This window comes from Oreochromis niloticus, linkage group LG9, assembly GCF_001858045.2.
Source record: "Oreochromis niloticus isolate F11D_XX linkage group LG9, O_niloticus_UMD_NMBU, whole genome shotgun sequence".
NCBI classification, from domain to species: Eukaryota; Metazoa; Chordata; class Actinopteri; order Cichliformes; family Cichlidae; genus Oreochromis; species Oreochromis niloticus.
Window position 1 is genome coordinate 12,328,214 of NC_031974.2, and position 23,230 is coordinate 12,351,443.

At 39.2% G+C, this 23,230-nt stretch overlaps 2 protein-coding genes across 3 annotated transcripts in view; both read left to right on the forward strand.

Annotated features, from left to right (window-relative positions):
- The first annotated feature begins 1,519 nt into the window (after window positions 1-1,519).
- On the forward strand, window positions 1,520-18,630 carry LOC102075516 (coiled-coil domain-containing protein 106). 2 transcript variants are annotated; one of them, XM_005449057.4, is made up of 6 exons: window positions 1,520-1,810; window positions 10,059-10,276; window positions 10,570-10,782; window positions 11,390-11,596; window positions 12,930-13,311; window positions 17,880-18,630. In XM_005449057.4, exons 2-5 carry the CDS (start codon window positions 10,069-10,071, stop codon window positions 13,307-13,309), a joined length of 1,008 nt encoding a protein of 335 aa, XP_005449114.1. In that variant the 5' UTR covers window positions 1,520-1,810; window positions 10,059-10,068; the 3' UTR covers window positions 13,310-13,311; window positions 17,880-18,630. The 2 variants fall into 2 exon arrangements, with proteins under 2 accessions (XP_005449114.1, XP_005449115.1); XM_005449058.4 differs by lacking the exon at window positions 17,880-18,630 and having other exon boundaries at window positions 1,522-1,810; window positions 12,930-13,773.
- A 3,402-nt stretch (window positions 18,631-22,032) lies between these two features.
- Window positions 22,033-23,230, forward strand: part of myo3a (myosin IIIA) — a 71,845-nt gene continuing 70,647 nt past the window's right edge. The window contains exon 1 of the mRNA XM_025910536.1: window positions 22,033-22,092. Within this exon, the coding sequence (XP_025766321.1) occupies window positions 22,064-22,092 (29 nt within the window). The 5' untranslated portion in view covers window positions 22,033-22,063. The remainder of the gene's footprint in view (window positions 22,093-23,230) is intronic.

Sequence of the window (23,230 nt, forward strand, 5' to 3'; positions counted from 1 at the left end):
TTGCTATTGTTGTGTGCACTGAGGAAGATGGAAGCCTCAGTAATGAAATTTACCAGAAACCCCAGACACAGACAAGTACCTACTCTTTGACTCACACTGGAACATAAATTTGGGGTGATCAGAACAATACAACACCAGCCAGATAAAATTCTCTCTGTGCAAGATGGGAAAGAAAAGAAAAAAACAACAACTCTTAAAACATGTGGTTATCCTAACTTGGATAAATATTATTTCCTATTCTAGTTCTGCACTTAAAGTACCTACTCTGGTGATGGTGTGACTGAGGTTTAAAACAACTGAGGTCGTATTATTAGAAAGTTTAAAGATTTAGAAACACATTTGCAGTCATTTCTGGGGAGATCATGGGTGATTGGCATCTGCAACTCAACAGTGAATGCAGCCATGGAGATGAATAATGAGCCCAGACACACATCAAAGCTTTGCAAGAACTATGTGAAGACCAAAGATGACCAAGCAGTTGTGGCTCTCAGGGTTTTCTCTAAAGGTTATTTGGCCCCAAAGAAGAAACAGACCTATTTTTGAAGACTCTGAAATTAATGTATTTATGATTGTTTTTCATTTTAATGTGAAATGGTTTCAACGTAAAATCATTTTCACTACTTTCATACTTTGGGTAACTACTTAAAATATACATTTATGCTATGTGCGTGTAAATGGCAAGACATGAAATGTAAATTCACTCAATTCTGTCTCATTGCTTCGCTTTGATCTCATTGATCTCATTTTCATAAAATCCTTCCAAAAAACACTGGAAACGTCCATCTTTTATGTTGTCTTTTGAAAGGGACTGTCCAAACTATCCAAAGATTATTTTTAATGATTTCAAGTTCGACTTTTTAGCTCTGGATATCGTATCACAATCAATATGCTTTTGGAGCTAGCCTCAAATGGCCACTGCTTTGAATATGATTAATCAAATTTTGATCACAAGTCAGTCACACCTTAAAGTTTTACAAACTCAGAAATAATTTGTTGGTGTGATCTCCTGAACCCATCTTGGCTTTTATCCTAGTTGCTCTTTCTATAATGTTTTTAAGGTTTTCAAATTAAGGTCATATGCTTTATCCCATAGCTCAGAACAATAACTGAGATAAAGCAAGACTCAAAAAAGAAAATGCTTTTTGAGATTTGATTTACCATATCTTATATTTCCAAAAGAGCTTATGATCTGCTAGTAAGAAATTTGATTCAGCCACCATTTCAATCTTTGTTCCACTAATTATAACACCATTGTTATTTAATTATTAACAACGTCCAACAATGTATTTAATACATTACCAGAGGGCTAGAAAACAATGCTTGGAACACATTTGCTTGGCAAGTAAAAGGTCTGGTTTGTTTCCGGCTGGAGACACAGGTCAGGAAGGGCATCCGGTGTAAAACTCATCAGCAAAAGGTACATATTGGATATATAGAACATATGGAACTCCAACTGTTACATCCAGAAGTTGCTTTTTATAATCATGGAGTTCTACTAATGATTTCCTGTTACTTCAAGAACTTTGCAACCAGTTATATTGGCTATACCTCTGAAAGGACAGCGCCACAGTTTTGAAATCAAAGTTAGAGTTACGCGAAGCTTGACTTTCTGTGGAGCACCTGAAGGCAGCTCCATGGCTCCGCCCCTCTGCCAGACATGCACGTTACAGTAGTCTCTCATTTTCTCACCCGTCTCTGTTTATATTTCCCTCCAAACCAAGTGATTTATTTCAGGTGAATTTTCAGCTCACAGCAGGACAAACAGGACGACATTATCACCTCCACTTTTATCCGCTGGACTCTCTTAAAGGTACGTTGTCCCGCGTGTTTCACCGGCTTTGTTGCTTTCTCCCCTTTCCCCTTTTTTTGCTGGTAATTACAGTCATTAGCATCCATCTTGGTAGGAGCTAATTAAACCCACTGCAAGGAGACATAGTTAGCCTGTGTAGTCTTCTAAACGTTGCACCTTTGTGTGTTTTATAAGGTTTGTAACTTCTCTCATGCTAAATATGCATCTTTAAAACAGTTGCCAAACACATTTATGCTTCTGTAATTAACATAGAGGTTAAAAAAAATAACATTAGTCTTGCTTCTGCGTTGAGCCCCATGTTTTTCTCTTAATAGCTTCGGATCACGTTACGGATATTAATATGTTTTATGGACTTAGATTAATCACTGCAGCACTCACTCACTTACTTGTATTTTGGTGCTTCAGCTTGTTAAAGAGTTAGTCAACATCTCCATGGAAACACCAAGTAAAGCAGTGATGTCCACTTCCTCCAGTTTACACAAGCAGATAAACTACTGTCATCTTGATATACTGCATTAAGGAATGGAGCACCTACTTCTCTTGTGGCTGCAGCCATTAAATCTTACACTAATGCTGTGCAATACTGAAAATTATCGACCGATAACTGGTATAGATCAGATACCTAGTAAATACATATATATATAAATATGAGTTCATGCAGGAGTTAATGCAGATGTGTCATTAGCATTTTTTCACGATGTTGTGATTCTATGTGTTAATTTTGCTGATTTTACACATACATTCATTATTTATCCAGGTAAAAGTCTCATTGAGATGACATTAAATCTCTTTCAAGAGAGATTTGGCCAAGAGGTTAGATGAAATTACCACAAACATCGCAAGACATTCAGCAGAGGGGAGTGAACACACAGGTCTAAACCATATGCAATAACAAGAGTAACATCAAAAGCCTACAAATTGGCTAAGAGAAATATTTTCCCATGTCTTTAAAAAAATGGATTTAAACTCCTGCTATTGTGTGCAGTTCGGACAATATTTCAGCTCCTTCTGTAGATCATTCCAGGAAGCAGGGAATAAAGATTTACTCCTAAACTTAATTTAAGCTTTAGCTTGGATGCAGGCTTTTGAATGTGCACTTTAAATGACTAATTCTGATCTATAATGATGCCTAAATATTTCAGCTTGAGCGGTTTTGATCGTAGGAGGTTTAGACAACAACTCTTTGCCACATGGGAACCACTTGAACTTGAATTTGCTTCCATTTAACACCTGTTAAATTATGTTGTATTAAATGGGGCCGAACGACACAACTTAACATAATTTAGCATAACTTTAAGTCGCTAAGACTTAATCAAAACTTTAGTATTTCCAGAAAAGTTGCAAGAGCAAAATTATACAATGAGGACTCTGACTACAAAAAATGCAGTTTGGTTGCATTCTGGGAAATGTAGGTTTGACATAGCTGCTTCATTTTTTGGCCCAGCCTTCAACGATTTAAAGACTATATACATATATTGCATTCATTAAAAGGCAGTTTTCTTACATAAGTTAACCAATTCAAAGTATGACATTTTTCCAGTCTCTCACGATTGGCGTCTGCTGGTGCAGGAATTTATGGAGACGTATGATGAACCATTTTTGCTTTGCATTTAGTCAGTGTGTTGTGATTTCATTGTTTTTTTCTTTTTTTTGTGGTTGAATTTTATACAGTGTTTAAGCAGAATTACTGTACTACAACTGAAAATGAAAGGTGCTGCTCTGTTGCATTATGGGAAATGTTTTGGCCTCACTGTTTTAAGAGCTTGGATATGAGGAGAAATTCTGCTTCAGTTTTGGCCCAACTTCCAGTAAATAAAGCTTCATATTTCTAACAGAAAATTGTATGTATCTACATTCTTTTCAGAGTTCAGTTAAATACTTAAGCTTTGACAATACTCCTCCTCATCTTCTTCTTCTTCTTCTTCTTCTTCTTCTTCTTCTTCTACTGTACTTTTTAAGCCGCTCCCATTTGGAGTTACCATAGCAAATCATCTACCTCCATTGCCCTCTATCCCTAGCATCCTCCGCTGTCACACCAACCACCTGCATGTCCTCCTTCACTACATCCATGAATCTTCTCTGTAGTCTTCCTCTTATCTTACCCAACAGTTCAATATTCAACATTATTTGTCCAATATATCCACTATCTCTCCTCAGCACATGTCCAAACCATCTCAGCATTGCCTCTCGAACTTTGTCTCCAAAACATTCAACAGAGCCGTCCTTCTGCAGCACTCATTTCTAGACATGTCCATTCTGGTTACTCCCAGTAAAAATGTTAGCCTTGAAAATCTTCAGCTACGTCACCTCAAATTCTTTTTTTCATATGCCACTGTTTCCAAACCATACATGATAGCAAGTCTCACTACCATCTTAAACCTTTCCTTTTAGTCTTGCTAAGCTTTGAGAATAGACATGAGATCATTTTGGTTTTCAGTGCATAATTGTACATGCTACACTTTGCTGCTTTCAGATGAAAAGTTTGATTGATAGAAACCAATTTTGAGTTCATTTGGTGTCATAAAAGTCATTATGTAAAGAGAAAAGTGTGTCTAAACTCACAAGTCATGTTATTTACATTTCTTTTATAACTTGTCACCCACTCTTCTGCCTACCTTGAAGAGTTTTTATGGTTTCAACACAGAGCCATGCACACCCTTCAAAGTCTTGTAAATTACAGGGTGTGCGTCTGCATGTGTTGCAGGCAGCCTCTGATATTTGATCCCACTGTAAGTGCAACAGTAGAAATGGTCAACAAAGCTTTCTTTATCTGCAGAAGCAGCTATTTGTTTTATGCATGTGAGGAGGCTGAGCCGCTTTTGAAACTTCTACCAGAAGTCGTTGACAGTAAACACTAGAATTTAGCTTAAAACATACATCAGTTTAGATCGAAGGTCGTTGCACTACTCAAAAATATTTTCCACCTGGAGTTTCTTTTCCACAACTTTCCAGCAAAGGTGTGTCTGATTCACGAAACCTCTCCTGACTAATAAAGTACATTTAATGTTAATAAGTGACAAAAAATTAGAAAATTGAAATAAAAAACAACATAACACTGTAGTGAAGCAGAAATTAGGGCATAATAAATCAATGATTAACTTGTGCTTCTTTCATGATGTCCTACTGAGTGTAGTAATGCATGATATGTTATGAACTCATGGTTCTTGATTAATAAATGATGAGGCCTTTGCACAAAGGTAAAAGCAATGCTCACTGCAGCAGTAAAGCAGACAGATTATTTTTAGTTTATTTGTCAATCATTAATCATCAATCATTTACCAGTGGCCCACAAACCCACTGATGTCATGAAAAGCTAACACTCGGGTCACTTACTTATTTAACTGCACTCAATTTCTGATCAATGTGATGTCAGTTATAGAGGATAAAAATACCTTAATGGTTCCATTAATGTACTTAGTGCATTATTCTTATGTATAGATACTCAGAAGTTGCTATTCCTCGCTATTCCTCATGCATTATTACTGTGTTTCAGATGTGAATGCAGGCAGTTACTTTTGAAAACATCAGGTAGATTCTTTAAAGAATTAATGCATCATCTAATACATTGTTTTGTTTTGTTTTTTTTACCATGAAGTGTCACACATAGTGAAATTTAGAATAATTTCTGCAATTTATATACTATTCAGCTCAATTTGATTGATATATTACCAAATCACAGTTACAGTTGCCTCAAGGCACTTTAAGGTAAACATTGTGAGGTAAAGACGCCACAATATTAGGATTAAATTAAACCACAACAGTCAGAGGCCCCCTATAGGCAAGCACTTAGTTACAAGGGGAAAGAAAAACTGCCTTTTAACAGGAAGAAACCTCCGGCAACCCTCAGGGAGGGGGAGCCATCTACTGCAACCCATGGGGGATAACAGGAGGGACACAGGATAAAAGACACACTGTGGATATTCATAATAACTACTGATTAAAACAATAACTAATGATACATGTACTTTTAACTAAGCGTTTTTGTTTCAGTGTTTTAGCACAGAAGAGATTATCTCATAATTTGGATTGAAGATCTCATAGTGCTGTTTAGTGTTTCATTCAGGGGCAGAAAATGTAGCAAGCAGCCTTCCCTGATCCATGAAAGGTGTCTGAACATCTATGTCTGAACATAGTTTGAAATGTGAAAATCTTAGTCCACCCAGTAAATAAAATTAGAAAACCTTCATCAAAAGTTCTTTAGAAGAACAACACAAACATTTAATAAAAATTTGATTTTAATTGATTGAATTTCAGTTAACCACATAAAAAATGTATTTATTGTAAATGAGTGTGGCCCCTGCAGTGGATTAACTGCCTGTCTAGGGTCAAACCTGCCTCTCATGCTATTACAGCTGGGATAGGTTCCAGCCCTCCATGACATGTACTGACACGACATGTACTGGATATGTAGAAGAAAATAGATTTGTGGCCTACCTGCAGTACCCTCATATCCCACCAGAGGACTGTGGCCCACACTAGCATATATGTTTTTGTGATGTTACACCAGGGGTGGGCAGTAATTTTCCCAAGGGGCCACATGAGAAACTAGGATTATTTGGGTTGAACCAAAAAGCTGAAATCAGTTCTACTCAAAATTAATTTTACCCTTTAGAAACTGTTGTTGGTTTCCGGTAGTGAATAATTCAATAGTGTAGAGGTTAAGATATTCGGCCAGCTGAAATATGAACATCCATCCTGGTGACCTCTTCTTCTTATAAACTTTATTGTGTTGTTTCTTTGTTTGCTTTTTTTTTTCATGCAAACATGTTTGTTTTTCTTTTTCTGTTTAAAAAATGGTGCATCTGCCACATTTCTATCTATCTTTGTTTATAGTCTTTATCCAATAATTGTGGCCATATACGTTCAGGTTAGTATGTTAAACTATGTAGAGCTTAAACACCTGCTCTCACTATACAAAGTCCATGTGTGACCATTCCCATGTTTGGTAACAGCCAGCTCACAGTGGAAAACTTTGCACCTCTGTGTTTTAGACTCACTGTCAACCTCTGGATCTGTTATGATGATCATGATGGGAAACAGAAACTGGCATATTTTACTGGTATATTTTTGTCTGTAATCAGAAATGCAACTGTGTTTTTCTTGAATTTAAAGAATTTGTTGATGGAGGCCTGTGGTTGTTTTCCTTGAGAGTCCGCATGAGTCATTCTACATTAAAAAACGCTAACTTCTTCAGGTATCCTGCATAATGTTATGTTAAAATAGAGGTAAATTAAATAATAATTTAACTTCTAATCAAGCATCTGATGACCTTTCTTTGTAATTGTGAGGCAGTAAATCAAAATTATGAAATACAGAGGTCATAATTGCAAAATAAAATATCCTGTTCATCTTTCCTTTAATGAACATAATGCATAAACAGATTTCATTTTCTTTCATTATTTAATATACAAAAGTTATATCTGCTTATTAGTTTATTTCAAGCTATTTTAAGCATTGCTAATTAATAAATAATAGTTGTTTCAGTCCTTCATCCAGATGACAAATACAGTCATCAACACTTCTAAAACTGGGTGCATCCTTACATACCATCTGGAAAATGTACTTTCTTTACAACTGAATCTAGAAGATAAAATCTATTTTCTTCTCAGAGTAAACCTGACTGCAGCTAAAACTATGTGCCTCAGACCTACATATGGACTAAAGCCTGCTGTGCATGACCTACAGCATGATAGTAATATCGCCTTTGTTATGTTAATTTTGAGCGACAGCTCTTGATGCAGCCAGCCATGCATTAAATGAGGCCGTAGAGGGTCGTCATACTGCGTGAGCATTGTTCAGGTACTAAAGCTCATTGAGTCATGTTTCAGTTTTACATCAACCCTTTATTTGCTCAGTAGCACGTTGCACAAAGTGGTGATGTTATCTCGTAATTATGACTTCTGTAGCTCGTAATTTTAACGTACCATCTCATAATTAGAAGATCTGCATCTTTTAAAAATATCTCATAATTGCAAGATCTTCATCTCTTAATTACAAGATACACATCGCTTAATTACAAGATCATGTCAAGTTGCCATGGATACAGCTTTGGTGCAGGTTTACTTGCAGCCAGCTGTTGATGGTAAACATTGTAACAATGCAAGCCACCACATGAGAGTAATTCTTTGGTTTGAACCCGTAGCTTTGTGCAGGAACAGAGGGTGGTTGACTTTTTTCATAGTTATAAATCACATTTGCTTATTTTTTCTGAACAATAAAGAAATACTAAATGATTCATTCTTAAAACTGTGTTATGCATCAGGCAGTCCATAAACCTCATGATGCTTCATTGTCTTAACTTTTGACCGAATGTACAGAATTATTCTCATTTTGTATCATCTCTTGCTGACATCATGTAGAACCAACAATGAAAAATGTCTGAAACCTGAGGCTGAACCTTGGCTCACAGGGATTACTTGCACATAGGCCAACCTCTTCATTTTAAACTTTGGTCACTTTTAACATGAGTAATAATAATAATAATGATAATAATGGATTGCATTTATAAAGCGCTTTTCTAGGCACCCAAAGCGCTTTACAATTCCACTATTCATTCACTCTCACATTCACACACTGGTGGAGGCAAGCTACAGTTGTAGCCACAGCTGCCCTGGGGCAGACTAACAGAAGCGAGGCTGCCATATCACACCATCGGCCCCTCTGGCCATCACCAGTAGGCGGTAGGTGAAGTGTCTTGCCCAAGGACACAACGACCAAGACTGTCCGAGCCGGGGCTCGAACCGGCAACCTTCCGGTTACAAGACGAACTGCCAACTCTTGAGCCACGATCGAGTAAAATGATGAAGGGCATAAGTCCACGTATCCATTAATAGTACTTAAACCAAAACAAATACAGTGGCATCCTGTAAATCTCCATAAACAGAAATTTGCTGATGATTTTGCAGAGTCAAACTCAAGATTGTTGGTAATCAGAGAATTCTGGTTTCTTTCTGTAGTAATGACTAGTTAACATTTGAGCATGGTCCCGTTGAACAGCATAGGAAGTACTACATTTGCTGAATACTACTCTCAAAACCAGTAAATATAATTTAAAATGTGTCGACATTTTGTAAATAATGACCAGTGCACGTGATGAGACACCTTCTCTGTGGCTACATATGAGTCCCACATTACTGCCATTTTTTCCAGAAGTTGAAGCCCTTGTTACAGTGACGTCAAAACGACTTTGTAACTTGATTCTGGTTCCCTAGAAGCACTTCAGTCTTCTCCTGAGCAGTGCTGTTGCAACTTTGAAAAAACTCTTCAGTTGCTTTGTTGTTTTAATCAATGTTTCTCCAGATATTGCATTACCCCTATGCTCCTGCATTAATGTAACACTGAAATTTTCAGTGACACAGTAAAAGTTGTTTTAGGTTTAGTACCAATACTGAAGGCCTCCACATAAAACTGTTATTGTGTGCTAAACTCCCCACCGTCACCCGGGGTACCGTCCTTCACCCCCGAACAATGCTTTGATGTGGTATGTGAATATCCTTTGTAACACAGACGTTATACAGTACAGCGTATTAAAACAAGAGCCAGCAAATGTAGCTCAGACATATTGGCACCTGTGATCACATCTTTACATTCTGATGTGTGAGTGGAAAACTTTTTTTTGTAAGATCCCCTATTGCTTGGTGGGTGGTTGCTGGAGGTTTCTGGCTGTTGCTACATGAAATCGGTCAAAAGAGGCTGCTGCACCAAAAACCTCCTTTCTTTGGTCACTAGCAGATTGCCCATAGTTTGCATGGAAAATGAAAATACTCACCAACGACTCACCATGGGATAATGCAACCCTAAAATGTGCAACACAAACTTTACACTGCGAATGTTTGCCTTAAAAAACAAAATTAAAGTTCTACCTTACCATTACAACCCACATGTTTCAAAAGGTGAAACCAGTAGCAACAGTCAGCACCCGCTCACCAAATAGTTGGGGAATATACACCTTTCCCTAATCACAGGTGGTTGCCAGGGGGTTGCTAGCTGGTCTAAAGGACTGTGTGACTGAGGCTTAAGCACTTAATCTATCACGCTCACTGATAAATGCATCAGGAGTGATTTTTGAGATTCATTGTCTTCACAATGGGCGCTTGTATAGGTGAGGTGTCATTTATACCACCAATCTTCTGATTGGTGAAAAACCTGTTCTCTCTGGGGTGTCATCCATATAGGAAAGCTTGCATCATTCTGTCCTTTAGCCTTTGACCTTTTTGGTTCATAGTACCCACTTCTTGTCCTTATCCAGGTTTGAAGAGATGTCATCTGTTTGGCATCAGGAGCCGTCATGTTATTCGCCCTGTGTAGAAATCGACTCCAGCTCCGTGAGGACCAAAGAGCGCCTCAGCTCTCCTGCTTGGCTAAAGCAGGAGCAAGATGACCTTCGTATCATTAAGTGGGAGAATTTTCAAACGGGAGCATCAGCAGATGCTGTTCAGGACAACACACCCAGCAGTGCCATGTCTGGTATGGGAAGCTCTCACAGTATTTGCTGCTTCATGTAGTTTACTTTTTTATGGTTATGGTCCTTTAAGCTGAGCCAGCATCCGCCTCTGGCTTAGCAGTGATGTAAACATGTTGGTAGTTAAGAAAATAGATAATAATTTGTTTGATTTTATCTTCTCATCCTGAACAAATACTGAAACGACTGCCTGAAAAGCACACCATCCTTTCTACAGACAAAAATTGATAGAAAAATGACAGAAGTTTAACTTGTGTGCTTCTAATCCTCTTTTGTGTGGCTGTCTTGTCTTTTCTAGCTGCTTCCCAAGTAGAGGGTCTTCCCCCGAGGGTGCTGCTGACCATCACCAAGCTGCAGTGCATGCTGGAGAGCAAACAAGAACGCATCGCTGCTCTCGAGAGGCAGGTGGAGGATTTGATGCAGGACCGCAAGTTCCTGAGGAGCCAGATTGAAAACCTCACAAGTAACCGCTCCATGCCAGCGTTTGCTGCCCCCAGTCCTGTGACTGAAAGTCAGTAACTGAAGTGAAGTATACTCTTTCTTTACTGTACTACAGGCCTTTTTTTTATGAGGCCTATCCTAAAACTTTCACTTGCCTCTATATTGTCTATAGTTATTTTACTTGAAGAACTACATTTAAAAAACATAAAAGATGTGAAATTTATGCACATACTTTGCCCCACTGCCTCTTAGCTGTTCCCCTGTTCCCCTGTGGTTCCATCATTAGCCATCGTCACCTGCTGCTCATATGAGGATCAGATAATTGTTGAGGTTTTCTCTATAATATTGAAGTATCTTTACTGTATAAAGCATCTTAAATAAACTGTTGTTTTTAATTAAATAAATACATTTATTTAAGTTGATCCTATATTGCTATATTATGCTGAATAATGTTGCTTTGCTTCAATTGTTACTAGCTGTGAATGATGTTAGATGGGGTCTTTTAGCCAGCTAGGTGTTAGATCGACAGTATGTTTTGGTAGGTAGAACTGCCCAGGTCAACTTTGATGTTACTATAACACTACTTAAGTATACAGCATATACTGTATAATATTATCTTACACAGAAAGTTATTTATCATACTGTCTCTTATACGCTTTTTTTGGGTCTTTTTTCAGCTCCCAAGCTGAGCAGAGTGCAGCATTCAGAAAATAAATCTCGAAAGAGAGAAAGAGCTTCTTCTAGTTCCTCCACCAGCAGCGACAGCGGCTCTGAGGCATCCGACTCATCGGAAGTGTCTGCAGCATCTAGTGAACACAGACGCAAGAAACACCACAAGGATAAGAAAAGATCAAAGAAAGGGAGGGACTACAGCAGGAAACGAGGTAACAATTCTGTCTTGTGTTGAGTTTGACTAAAATTTAGCGATGCATCAGTATAATCAGTACTCATTGGTCTTATGCTTCACTCATGTGCTGTATGTATTCTTGTAACTGGGGATTTATGCTTCAGTGGGAAATCTACTTGTAGCTACGTCATAACCACAAACTCCTGTAAAACCGTATGCCGTAACTCACGACTTAACCTGACGTGCACCACCCTCGAAATGTAACAACACATCAGGTCGATGCAGTCGGTGACTATTGTGATTGGCCCATCCTGTACCATCGATTGCTTTTATGCATTTCCAGCTCCTTTTTCGTGCACAGTTTTTGAATTTCTCAGTGGCAGAATAACAATCATTGTCTGAAACTAAGGATTAATAATCATAGCATCAATATAAGGACTCATAAATGTCAGCTGGTTCCTGGAGTTCCTGAATGTAAGTGAGGGAATGTACAAAGAGGTGGCAAAAAACTTGAGGGATAGATGTATTTGCCCCCGAAAAAAACGGACCACGACAAAGAGCAGGGACCCAGGAGAAGAAAAAAGTCCTAGTATTTTACATGTTTCTGTCAGCTGTCACCACATATAAAACACAGTGAAGTGATCACTTAGTAATTAACACGTAATATAACACACAAGCATAAATGCCAGCACAGTCATTGGCACTTAAATAGGCAACATTGTAGACTCCAGAAAGATTCACTTAGGTCTGAATCAGGCCTAAGTCTTGTTCCAACATCACCGTTTTAAGGCAGCAGTAACTGGTTGGTTGAGCAGGCAGATGAAAAGCAGTCAGCAAGTTCTGCATAATAACCACACTTTCATAAAGACAACACTACAGATAATTAGCTGCTGTTATAAAACACAAGTTTGATGTGTTTTCCCACCTATCACCATAAGACAGCTGCAGTCTTACTGTAGGTGTATGACTTATTAAAAAGGACATTAACTGAAAATTAATTCTTTGGGTCTTCAGGTGACATTTTCAACGTCATGTAATATTACAAAGTATAGTTAAGTACCCAAAGGTGGTATCAGTGCATCAGTAACAGAATTAAGAGTGGTAAGATTTATTTGTGGATATTAGCAGCTGAAGGCTTAGTGAATCCTAAAAGCAATGCTAAAATTCATAGGAATAAATAAACAAATGTTACAGTGAATTACATGATTTCCCTGTTTCCAAATAAAATCTTTAAATATAAATTGAAAGGCTGAAACTATATGCTTGAATTATTTGTATGCATGTCCAATGAGAGTTGAGATTGTTACTAAAACTTAATAAAAAGCAACAGCAACTCATATATTTCATAACCTGTCATTTATTTCCACAAGCCACCGGAGTCCAGTACGTCATTCACCGCTACAAACAAGTCCTGTCCGCTTTCATCAAGAAGAAAAGCATGAGCGAAGCGTTCCGCCATCTTGGAATCGACCGGAACACCATCGCCAACACGGCATCAATTGCCGAGCTCCACCTGGCGGGTAAAGACATGGTCTCCTTGGTTGGCAATTTTCGCCAAGGGGAAGAGACTCTGGTGAGCTACGCCCAAAGGTGCACTTTGGTCATCGACAGCGACACTGACCTGTCCAGGAAAATAGACCAGATGAAAGCCAACGGCGAGCTTCTGCCCATCTCGGGGAAAAGGTCAAGGTTGTTGCATTCTCACCTGCCGCAGCTAGGTGGTCCTGCAGAGAGCATTTTAATAGGTTGATGGTTAGTGTGATAATATATTGAGATGGTGCATAATGCCTTCACAAAATTCTGTTCTTTGTTTGTTTGAGTGTTTGTTTCAGTCTGAACTGCTGGATTTGAATGACTTGCACAGCATTGTTTTTTCCCCATTTCTTTATGCTTGATGCCTCAATGGCTCAGGAATGTTTTTAATATTCTCATTTATAATGAAAAATGTCGGCACCTGCTTTTTATTGATGCAAATATTTTTTCCTTATGCATGTAGTAATGGAAACGGCCACAAGATGGCAGTGCTCACATGCTAAATTATGTTTACAGCTTATATCGCTTGTCATTTACTTCAAAATGGTGGCTGGTTAATTTCCATTTTCAAGCCTTTTAAAGATGTAAAAAATATGTTTCATTATGTAGAGTTTCATATACTACAAGTGATATAAAAACTGCCTTTAAAGAAGGAATTAAAACACTACAGATTTCACTTAAGTTATATTTCTGTTCATGTCTAAAGAAGTTTGTACCAAGAAGCTCTGACTCCTATTGTACATGATGTTTCATAGAGGTATTAAATCTGTATTTCTAGGGAGGCAGAATTATTTAAACCCAGTTAAAATAATGAACCTGACATAATCTCATCAACTGAAATGCGGCTGGACGTTTTCAAGGTGTTTTCTCGCTCTTGAGGAATGGGCCGAGCCAGTTTTGTACACAGATGGGTAAGACATCCTTGGCCAATCTTAAGTGTCAGTGCAAAGTGTTGCCATTGCCTTTCCTGCTGTTTGCTTTTCACATGGAGTGACAAATTACTTGTGCAAAGCCATTACAGGGGCTGCACCCAGGCTGTTTATCTTTGCATTGGACTCTGTCACTGTCACTCCCATTCTCACGCCCGCTATCTGCTTATCGTTCACATCCCTCCTCCCTCCCAGCATCCTCCCTCTTCTGTTATGCACAGATTCAGTCATTTCCCATTATGTGTTGCTGCCTCCATCTCTTTTTATCCTTTTCTTTATGTCTTTTTATCCCCGTCCAAAGGTTGGACAGCATAGGGATATTTCATGACAGTGGAGGCAATCGCGAGCGAAGTTTCTCTCAGGCTGTGTACAGCCAGAAGGGACAGGTGCATGCTGGTCTGCTCAGACGCATAAGGTGGAAAAGGGTGGGTGTATCTCCTGCCAGCACTCTTCTCTTCCCACCTCCTGAGGCATGCCAATGTCACTTCTGCTCTCTCTCATCACTGAGATGAGGTGTAAAGGCAGCTTTTCTGCAGAGAGCGAGTAAGGTGCACGATGTTGTTGAGGTAGATGACTATATCTTTTTTGCCTCCACAGTTGATCAGCACTTTTCTAAAAAAAGCAAAAAACAGGGCGCATCGTGCAGCAGCTAATGCTGCAGAATGGCAACTGTGAATTTGGTGCTAATGACTCGGGGTGACAGAGCTCAGAGCAGAAGATGGAAATACGATGTGGGACTAATCGAGCCTGAAGCATTCTCCATTCCTCCCCCGGCTCTTTGACTCACACTCATGTGAGGCCAGCTGGGACTCCATTTTGTGCCTTTTTCTGGTTGCAGGTGCCACGTCACTGCGGAGGCTCCAAGTGCCTGATGGGTACAAATTTAAACCCCCGCCTCCTCCCCTGTCCACCTCCAATAATCCTGACCTTGACAAAAAGAGCATCTGGACGTTCTGACAGAGAGTAGCTTGTAATAACCACCAATCACAGTCTTAATGGTGCAAGTAAAATGTGTTTGAACTGGCGAGTTCAAATGGGCCGGGGTTATGTTTTGTTGTTATAATGGTGGGGTGTTTCAGACCTGCTGCATAATAAATGCCTCAGACATGTTATATAAAGGATTACGAGGCTTGTAATGGAGCTAAAGCACTCAGACTGGTGAAAATAGGGTTTGAAAACAGCGAGTTTAATATCAGTATCATAATTACTGAGATTATTGTGAGATGTTGAGTAACGTATTGTGCCGGGCCTATTGTTTGAAGGTCTCAACAGATTTTAAATGATGTGCTATGATAATCTGATGAAAATGAGTACCAGCTTGTGCATAACACCCAGTTCATGGGTCTTGCATGTAAAGACTAGTTTTCTCTGTTTGCACCACTTTTAACTTTTGCCATTGAGACCCTGTTATGTTTTTATAATCCACTCTGTCATAAGAACAAACAAAATATATCTTGTATTCATATTGAAAGAAAAACCCTAGCAGATAAACTTTATTTAAAACCATGATGTGCCGTTCTTACAATTTGGTTTTTTGCTTGGAGTGTTTGAGTACAGTGAACTCATTGCCATGTTCTAGAAAACCCTGAACCTGAGTTGGTACTAAGGAGCTGAAAGTGTGCCAGGAAAATATCCCTCACACAATTACACCACCAACCCCATGACCCAACGTATAAGACGAGAAGGATCCATGCTTTTATGTTGCTTATGCAGCAGAAATGGACAGGAGTGATACTTGGTGTGGTCTTCTGTAACTGTAGCCCATCTGCTTCAAAGTTTCATGTGTTATGAAACCAGAAGAGAGGCTCTTCTGCATACCTCAGTTGTAATGTGTGGTTATTGTTGCCTTCTTCTCACCTCAAAGCACTTTCTTCCTCATCTTGGTTTAAATGTCAGGAGACTGTCTCGACCATGTCTGCATGCCTAAATGCACCAAGATGCTGCCATATGATTGGCTAGTTAGATATTTGCATTAATGAGGAGTTCAGCAGTTGAAAAGATTCAACATGACAGCAAATTTCCTAAAAGAGTAAAAAAGAAAAGAAAATCGTTATGCCTTTTTAGATCAGAACTATTTTTCTTGATAGAAAAAACAGACTAAAATCTGTTATTTAAGTTTAAGATTGTATTTATAATGTATTTATTTACTCAGTTTGTCTCCAGGTGGTGTCTGGTGCTTTTGAGGAGGAGCGGTGACACGTTCTCCCTGAAGACATGTAACCATAACTGACAACTCGTCGCTTGTCATCAGAGTTACTCAGTTCTGCATTTTAACCTGGTTGAAATGTGGTTGCAATTCTTTTGCCAGCCAGGCTGCACACAAAACAGGACAGACGCTCAAACCAATTCCATTAAAAAAAGAACATGATAGTTTGTTTGACTGCGGGTACGAGCTTCTTCACCTTTCATTTGCCCTTGATGTTCCCGCTAATGAAATCCTAAAATAACCTGCCGGCTGCTGAAAAAGTGGGTCAGAGCACCATTGTGACGCGGACTCAGTACAAAAGCATCAAGTAGTGCATTGTGGGTATTTACCCCTTCGGTAGAATTGAGGTAGAGACCAGAGACTGCGCACTGGTGGATGCCTATTCTTGTGCTTTTCTCTGCAGTGACATGGCGTGCCGGTGGAGCAGTCAGCATCAGTTTATGTCAACATGCAATCATATTTTTGATTGCATGTTGGGCTTATTTCTGCTCTGCTCGCTTTTATGTCTAATCTTTTTTTACTGCAGGACATCTCGTGGATGCTTTGTCACTAGTGGTAAGAAGCACTAGAGGACAGTGTGTACTGGTGTCTGTGTGACCAAACCTATCATGCAGACAGCCCTTAGGTGAACATCTTCTCATACTGCAGTTGATTAGATTACATTTGATGGGTTATTAGGACATGTGTGACATCCCATTATTAAGCCAAATATGTGGAGGTGCGGACAAGACAACATGGACCAATGCTTTAAAAAGGACACCATACAAAATGCAAGGCCAGTGTTTTCTTCTCCTTCAGGCTGTCCATGATGACAAATAAATCCAACCAATGAACGATCATTAACGAGACCTCTCTTGGCAATTATAAAATGTAGAGGGGGAAAAAAAGCCAAGATGCTAATCTCAAACCACAGAACTGCTCCACAATGACGGCCTTTCTGGCAGCACTGCTCGATCAACAAGTCTTGAGGTATTGCTGGTGCGCTCTCCATCTGGCTGCCACTGATAAGAACTTACTGGGAGCTGCTGGATAATAGTCTCGCAAGCTTAAAAGCGCAGAGGGGGGCATAATGTATTCTGAGGGAATCCAGCAGGCTTGGCCTTATAAAGCAAAACCTCATCTTCCCCTTTCTCAATGCATTTTGGGCAAAGACAGCCCCTTCGATGTAGCCAGTGGGTGCTGAAGGGATGGGACTGTGAGGACATCATGCTGACATAGTCATGATGTTGCCTCAAGCTCGTTTATTTCCTGAAGAAATGGGATGGCAGTATTCAGTCGCAACATATGCGGAACATCTATGATATATGTCGGTGTTTGCAGGACATTTAAAATGGACTGTTTCTGTGTGGCAAGCCCCCATGGCTCTGCCTCTTTGCACTGAATGGAATATATAAAGCTTGTGTGACCTCTATTTTCAGGGTCAGAGCAACTCTGTGTTTTTTTTAGTTTGTACCCCTTAGGTGTCCTCAGACAGACAGGGGGGTGAAAAAAATGATGAATGGTTATATGCTGTAGGTTCTTTTAATATCTGACTAACTGTACACATTTTTGTGATAGCGGTTGCACAAAACAGTGGACATTTTGTTAATCTGTATTCTTGTATAAAGGAAAAAGATAAACAGAAAAAACTATTTTTCCCCTCTTCTCCATAGAAACTGGTGTTAAGAGGTGATGGCTTGTGACGTAGAAGAACACGCAAAATGACAGCTTGAAGGAACCCCAACCCCACCCTCAAATCCTGTTGGTTATTCATCCAGTGACGCAGGGCAAAGCAGACATCTTTGGGCCAAAAAAAGGAAAAAAAAATCACTTGAAGGGGACTGGGTACATGCAGACAAATAACTTAGACAGTGAATGCATCACAATATGTTTCAGAGACGAGCTTGGATTTCATCCAAACGCCACACGAATCAGCATCATCTCAGCGGTGGCTGTTTGTCCCCAGATGTATTTCAGCATGAGTGATTCATTTGCAGGTCCTCTGGGTCTTTTGGGGTTTAATGATAGGGAAAAAATGCGTAGATTATTTTAAAAGAAGAAGAAGAAAGCGGAGGAGTGAAATGACTAAAATGCCACTGGCCATTAACCGCTGATCAGAGCTGTCGTATTATCTGGAAACACAGACAGATGTGAGGTTTAGCCAAGAGGGAAATGCGAGTGTCTTTCATGATGACAGTAGAAAGCCAGTCAGAAAAGGCAATGAAAGAAAGACGTGTGTAACATACAGCATCTCTGGTATTTCTCTGAGTGTTTGCAGTTTTTCATGGAGGAGGGATTTTTATCATATTAGCAGCAGCGGATCTTTCCTTCAACTTGACCTTTGTTATGATAACACATGTTAATTTCACAGTGCTGGTTTTTCCAGTCTGTCTGTTTTCACACATTGCATGTTCCCTTTATGGATTCACAGGATATAAAACTGTAAATAATGAAAGATTTTAAGGACAACTAGCATTCTTGCTATCTGTTGCTGTTATAGCTATTTTTCATATGTATGTGATCATATCTTGAGAAGTATATGTACCCATATTTGAGTGGGACTGTATAAGTCTAGTAAAGATGGCAGCATTTGCTGACCATGTCCATCCCTTTATGACCAAAGTGTAGCCATCTTCTGATGAGCAGGACAACACACCATGTCACAAGCTCATCTCATCTCAAAGTGGTTTCCTGAACATGTCAATGAATTCACTGCAGTAAAATGGCCTCAGGCACAGACACCAGATCTCAGTCCAGTAGAGCACCCTTGGGATGCGATAGAGCGGGATATTGACATCTCGACTGTTGGCAGCAACAGTGTCAAAACTGTATGCACGCAATGAACAGACACACATATCAGCTAATTAGTGCAAAATAACAGATTACTAAAATACTTGAATTTCATAGCTTCTTATGAAGCTCCAATATGCAGTTGGATGGAGAACCAGGCCATATAGATATATTTTTAAGCCTTTTAATGTTAGGCATTTGTGACAGGTAAAATGGGAGTGTAGCTATAAGTTAAATCAGAACTTTTTTCTCTGGATGTCATCCTTTATATAACAAGTAAACTTTTACCAGGGCTTAAAGGGATGCTATAACAAAAACTCCCCAAATCACAGACAGAATTGTTGATAGAGAGATATGAATACTGAAGCGCAAAGCGGGGCATTTGCATCACCAAGTTATACAACTCCTCTCTACCGGTGAACAGGACAAACTCTGTTTTGATGGTGAGTCATGGCTGGGACTGTTCAGCACAGGGTCATGAACCCCTGCCGGTTTTTCTAATGTGGGATGACAGTGGAGTGGGCAAACAGCGTGGTCAAAATCTGTTTATCGTTCACAGCGTGTACTTTATTTAATGCACTTACTGAAATTCCTGGGCCACAGAATTTTTAACCATGCCTCTGGGGATGACAGTGTTTTTCTTGCATTTAGCTTATTGGTTTATTTGACTTGAAATTTTCTAGAGATTTTCAGGTCCCCCACACATTAAATCAAAATAACTAGTGATTCCTTAATTTTTTATTTAGTGCTGTCATGAAGTCAGCCTTTAACCCTTTAATATATTCTCCCCTTTTTGTTTCACCACGGTGTTCATGGTGAAACAAAATGGCTAAAATCAGTCATTTATGACCACATTATATTTAATGTAGGAATACTTTTTAATGACTGTGTTTTCCATACACATACCCTTAGTTTTATTTATTAGAGATATTTTTAAATATAAGGGTTGGGGTTGTTTGAAAGAAATATCTCTATTCTAGTTCAGTTTGCTGTAGTTCACTGGACAAAAATCTAATTTAGTCATTAGAAGTTGAAAATAATATATTTAACACCTGTACTGTCAAAAAAGCATAAATGTATTTACTCAACTACAAACTTTAAAGGCCCACACACAAACTTTATGCTTCCGTTTAGTGAAATCAGTCACAAAGTGCTGTACCAAAACCTTTTGATTATTATGGTTGCTAGCCTGTAAGCCATAATTGCCTGTAAGTTTACCCAAGTATTGGGTAATTGAAATTGATATCTATCCAACCCTTCCAGTATACACACTGTGGTAAAGGTCCTATACATATTTATAGAAAACTAATAGTTCAACATAATTAGCTTTCTGCGAATAGCTCGAATTAGCATTTGTAGAGCTGCAAAGGGTGCTAATGTCTCAAAGAAATACTGTGTTACGGTTTCCAATTAAGGAGATCTAAATGAGAATTAAATATCTGAATATCAAAGGCAGCTATAAATAGACTGTCATTCATCCAATTCACATCCTACAATAAATCCATTCACAAAGCTCATGAGATACTCTATACTCAGATTAGCTATATATGTTGAGGATATGCTGCACTTCCCCGGTTTTCATGGTGTGCTTGCCTGCATGACAGCAAAAGAAAGAGAGTTGCGAGTAGAGATTGTCTAATTTCATGTGACCCCTAGCAGTAAAAGTGTCCCAGACTATGCACATTAATGTTATAATGAGCAAGGTTTTCAGGTCAGCTGAACAAAGGTTGCCCAAATTGAGCAGCGCGCATGTATATTGTAGCAATGATTGCCTAATGATCTTTCTATCAACTGGACAATCCCAATACTCATTTCAGTGCTTCGTGATATGTGTGCACCACAGCTGGGTAAGTCACAGCCCAGTGGTTTGCCACAATGGAAGCCAGTCATTGACGCCAGCCATGGGCCTGTCATGCATTCACACCACGTACCCACAGTCACAATAGCCTCATCAGTAGCCTTATTCAATCAGTCTTCACAGACAGAGTCGACTCGGGTGCTGCAGACCCAGCCAGGCATCCACTGATCTGCATGACAGAGGCATCAACAATCAGAGTGTCACTCCTTAAATCTCCTTGAAGTGATCTCTGATTTCCCTTGATTGTGTCCTACCATTATTCCACTCAGCATTTTCAAGTATGTCCATGTGATTAGTACAGCGAATGAAGGGACAATGGGACACTGTGACACTGTTTCTACTAATTACTTTAGCAGCAGTGCACAAAATAGGTGGACGGAGACATTGGGCCTATGTAGGTCAATGAATAATAATAATAATAATAATGGATTGGATTTCATATAGCGCTATACTATATAGTGCTATATATAGCGCTATTCAAAGCTGAATAGACAGGAATAGACAGGAAATTCAAGATATTTACATAAACATTTACATTTCTGTGGCTTCGGAATAGAAGCTTGAAGGATAAAGCAACAAAACACTAAGACAAAATGGTGGTGCAACACTAACGGCTACCAATATCATGAGAGTGGTATCGATTCCTACATTCGACATACAAAGAGTGAGACGGGACTTATCAATATCTTTATCAGTCAGTCAATCAGACCTAATGAATTCTTGCTTGTCCTTCAGGCCAGCATATCATGAACAGAGGTTTGAGGCCACACAAATGTTTATGGCTGCTTTTAAAGCAGCATGCTCTAGAAAAGGCATAAAAGGGAGAAATTGAGCCCAATCTTTATGAACATTTATGCTTCAGTTTTCTTTGTAGTGTGACGTCAAGTCACTAAAGCTGTGTAATGTTCAAGAAAACTTGTTCTAACCAAACGTTTAAGTGTTTATTGTGATTATCCAATCACTACTTTGCTTTCATATACTGCACAATATTCATTATTTCTACATAACACCAAAATAAATGAATAAATCACAATGCAGCGATATCTATAATATTCCAGAGTTTAATGAGTGGGCTAGAGCAGACAAAGCTGAATGACTTGCTTGCAAGTGGCACTTCATTTTCAACAACATAATTGTTCTCAACCCTTGCACTGCTATGAATCCCAAAACATTTCACAAATGATCTGCCTGTAAAGGAGGACTGAAGACATGTCTGAAAGCAGCTTCTTTCATTTCAGGTAAGACTCTCTGTTTCTTAAACCCTGTTCCAGAGACTTTTTCCTTTTTGTTGGAAAATTAAGGTAATATTTCTGCTTTTACAAAACACGCAGGACCTAAACTGACTGAAAAAAAATCAGGTGTCGGATCAAACTAGACGGATGCGCAGTTCCATACTGTATGCAGAAAGGATTATTCAGCCATCATGCAGCCATCTTATGTGTGTCATGAGATGAGCTATCTCGTCAGCGCAGCATCAGTGCGAAAGGATGATGCTTCATGGTGTAGAGACTAGCGACTCAGAGTGCAGCAGAGCAGTATGTAGGTTACCTGTCAGGAAATTAAGCCTATTAACCGCTTATGTAACACGTAACACATTTTGCTCTGGGCACGTGGGTTCTCGTCCAATATTTCATATGTGGTATTTGGCAAGGAGGGATTTTTGTTAAACCCTTTGCAGTAAGTTGTTACACAACCTACGCTCGTTTGTGTGTGTGTGTGTGTGTGTTGGACATATAATTTTATAAGAGTGATGTGAATGTTTTAATATGGGAAAAAATCGTTTAAATCAAAGAACAATCTAATTCTTGTAGTTTTCAGTTCGCTGTATGTTTGTTTTCTCAAATGTCAAGCCTCAGATTCAAGAGGACCAATGCTCGTTAGGCTTCATGGGGTTTCTTTTCGAGGGGGTCCTGGGCATTTAGCTATTCAGATTATAGAGTTTTGTTCGTTTGTAAGAGTGTGAATGGGTGAATGAGAAACACACTGTGAAGCCCTCTATGAAAGCAACCTAAGGCTAAACAAGTCCGGACTGTTTGTCTTTCCCTTGAAGAAGTCCTATAGCCTTGTATCCCAGGGAAACCTCTATGTGCTTATATGTGAGTACAAGGTAATGGTGTGGTACTTCAAGCCATTAGGTGCTTATGTTACCAAAGTGAGAGCTGTGTTGGTCCATTATATTTTCAGTGTGTGGTGGACTCTATTTCTGACCCTGCATGCAGGATCTCAAGGTGCCGCTAGGATGTCAACTTTAGGAATCTCAAATTCGTCAGTGTGTGCCAAAATCAGATGGTAATCTTCGCCAAGGTGTTTACATCTGAAAGTCAAGCAGCCAGGTTGAGAGTCAAATCTCCAATTTTAAGGCCAGTATCCTTTTGG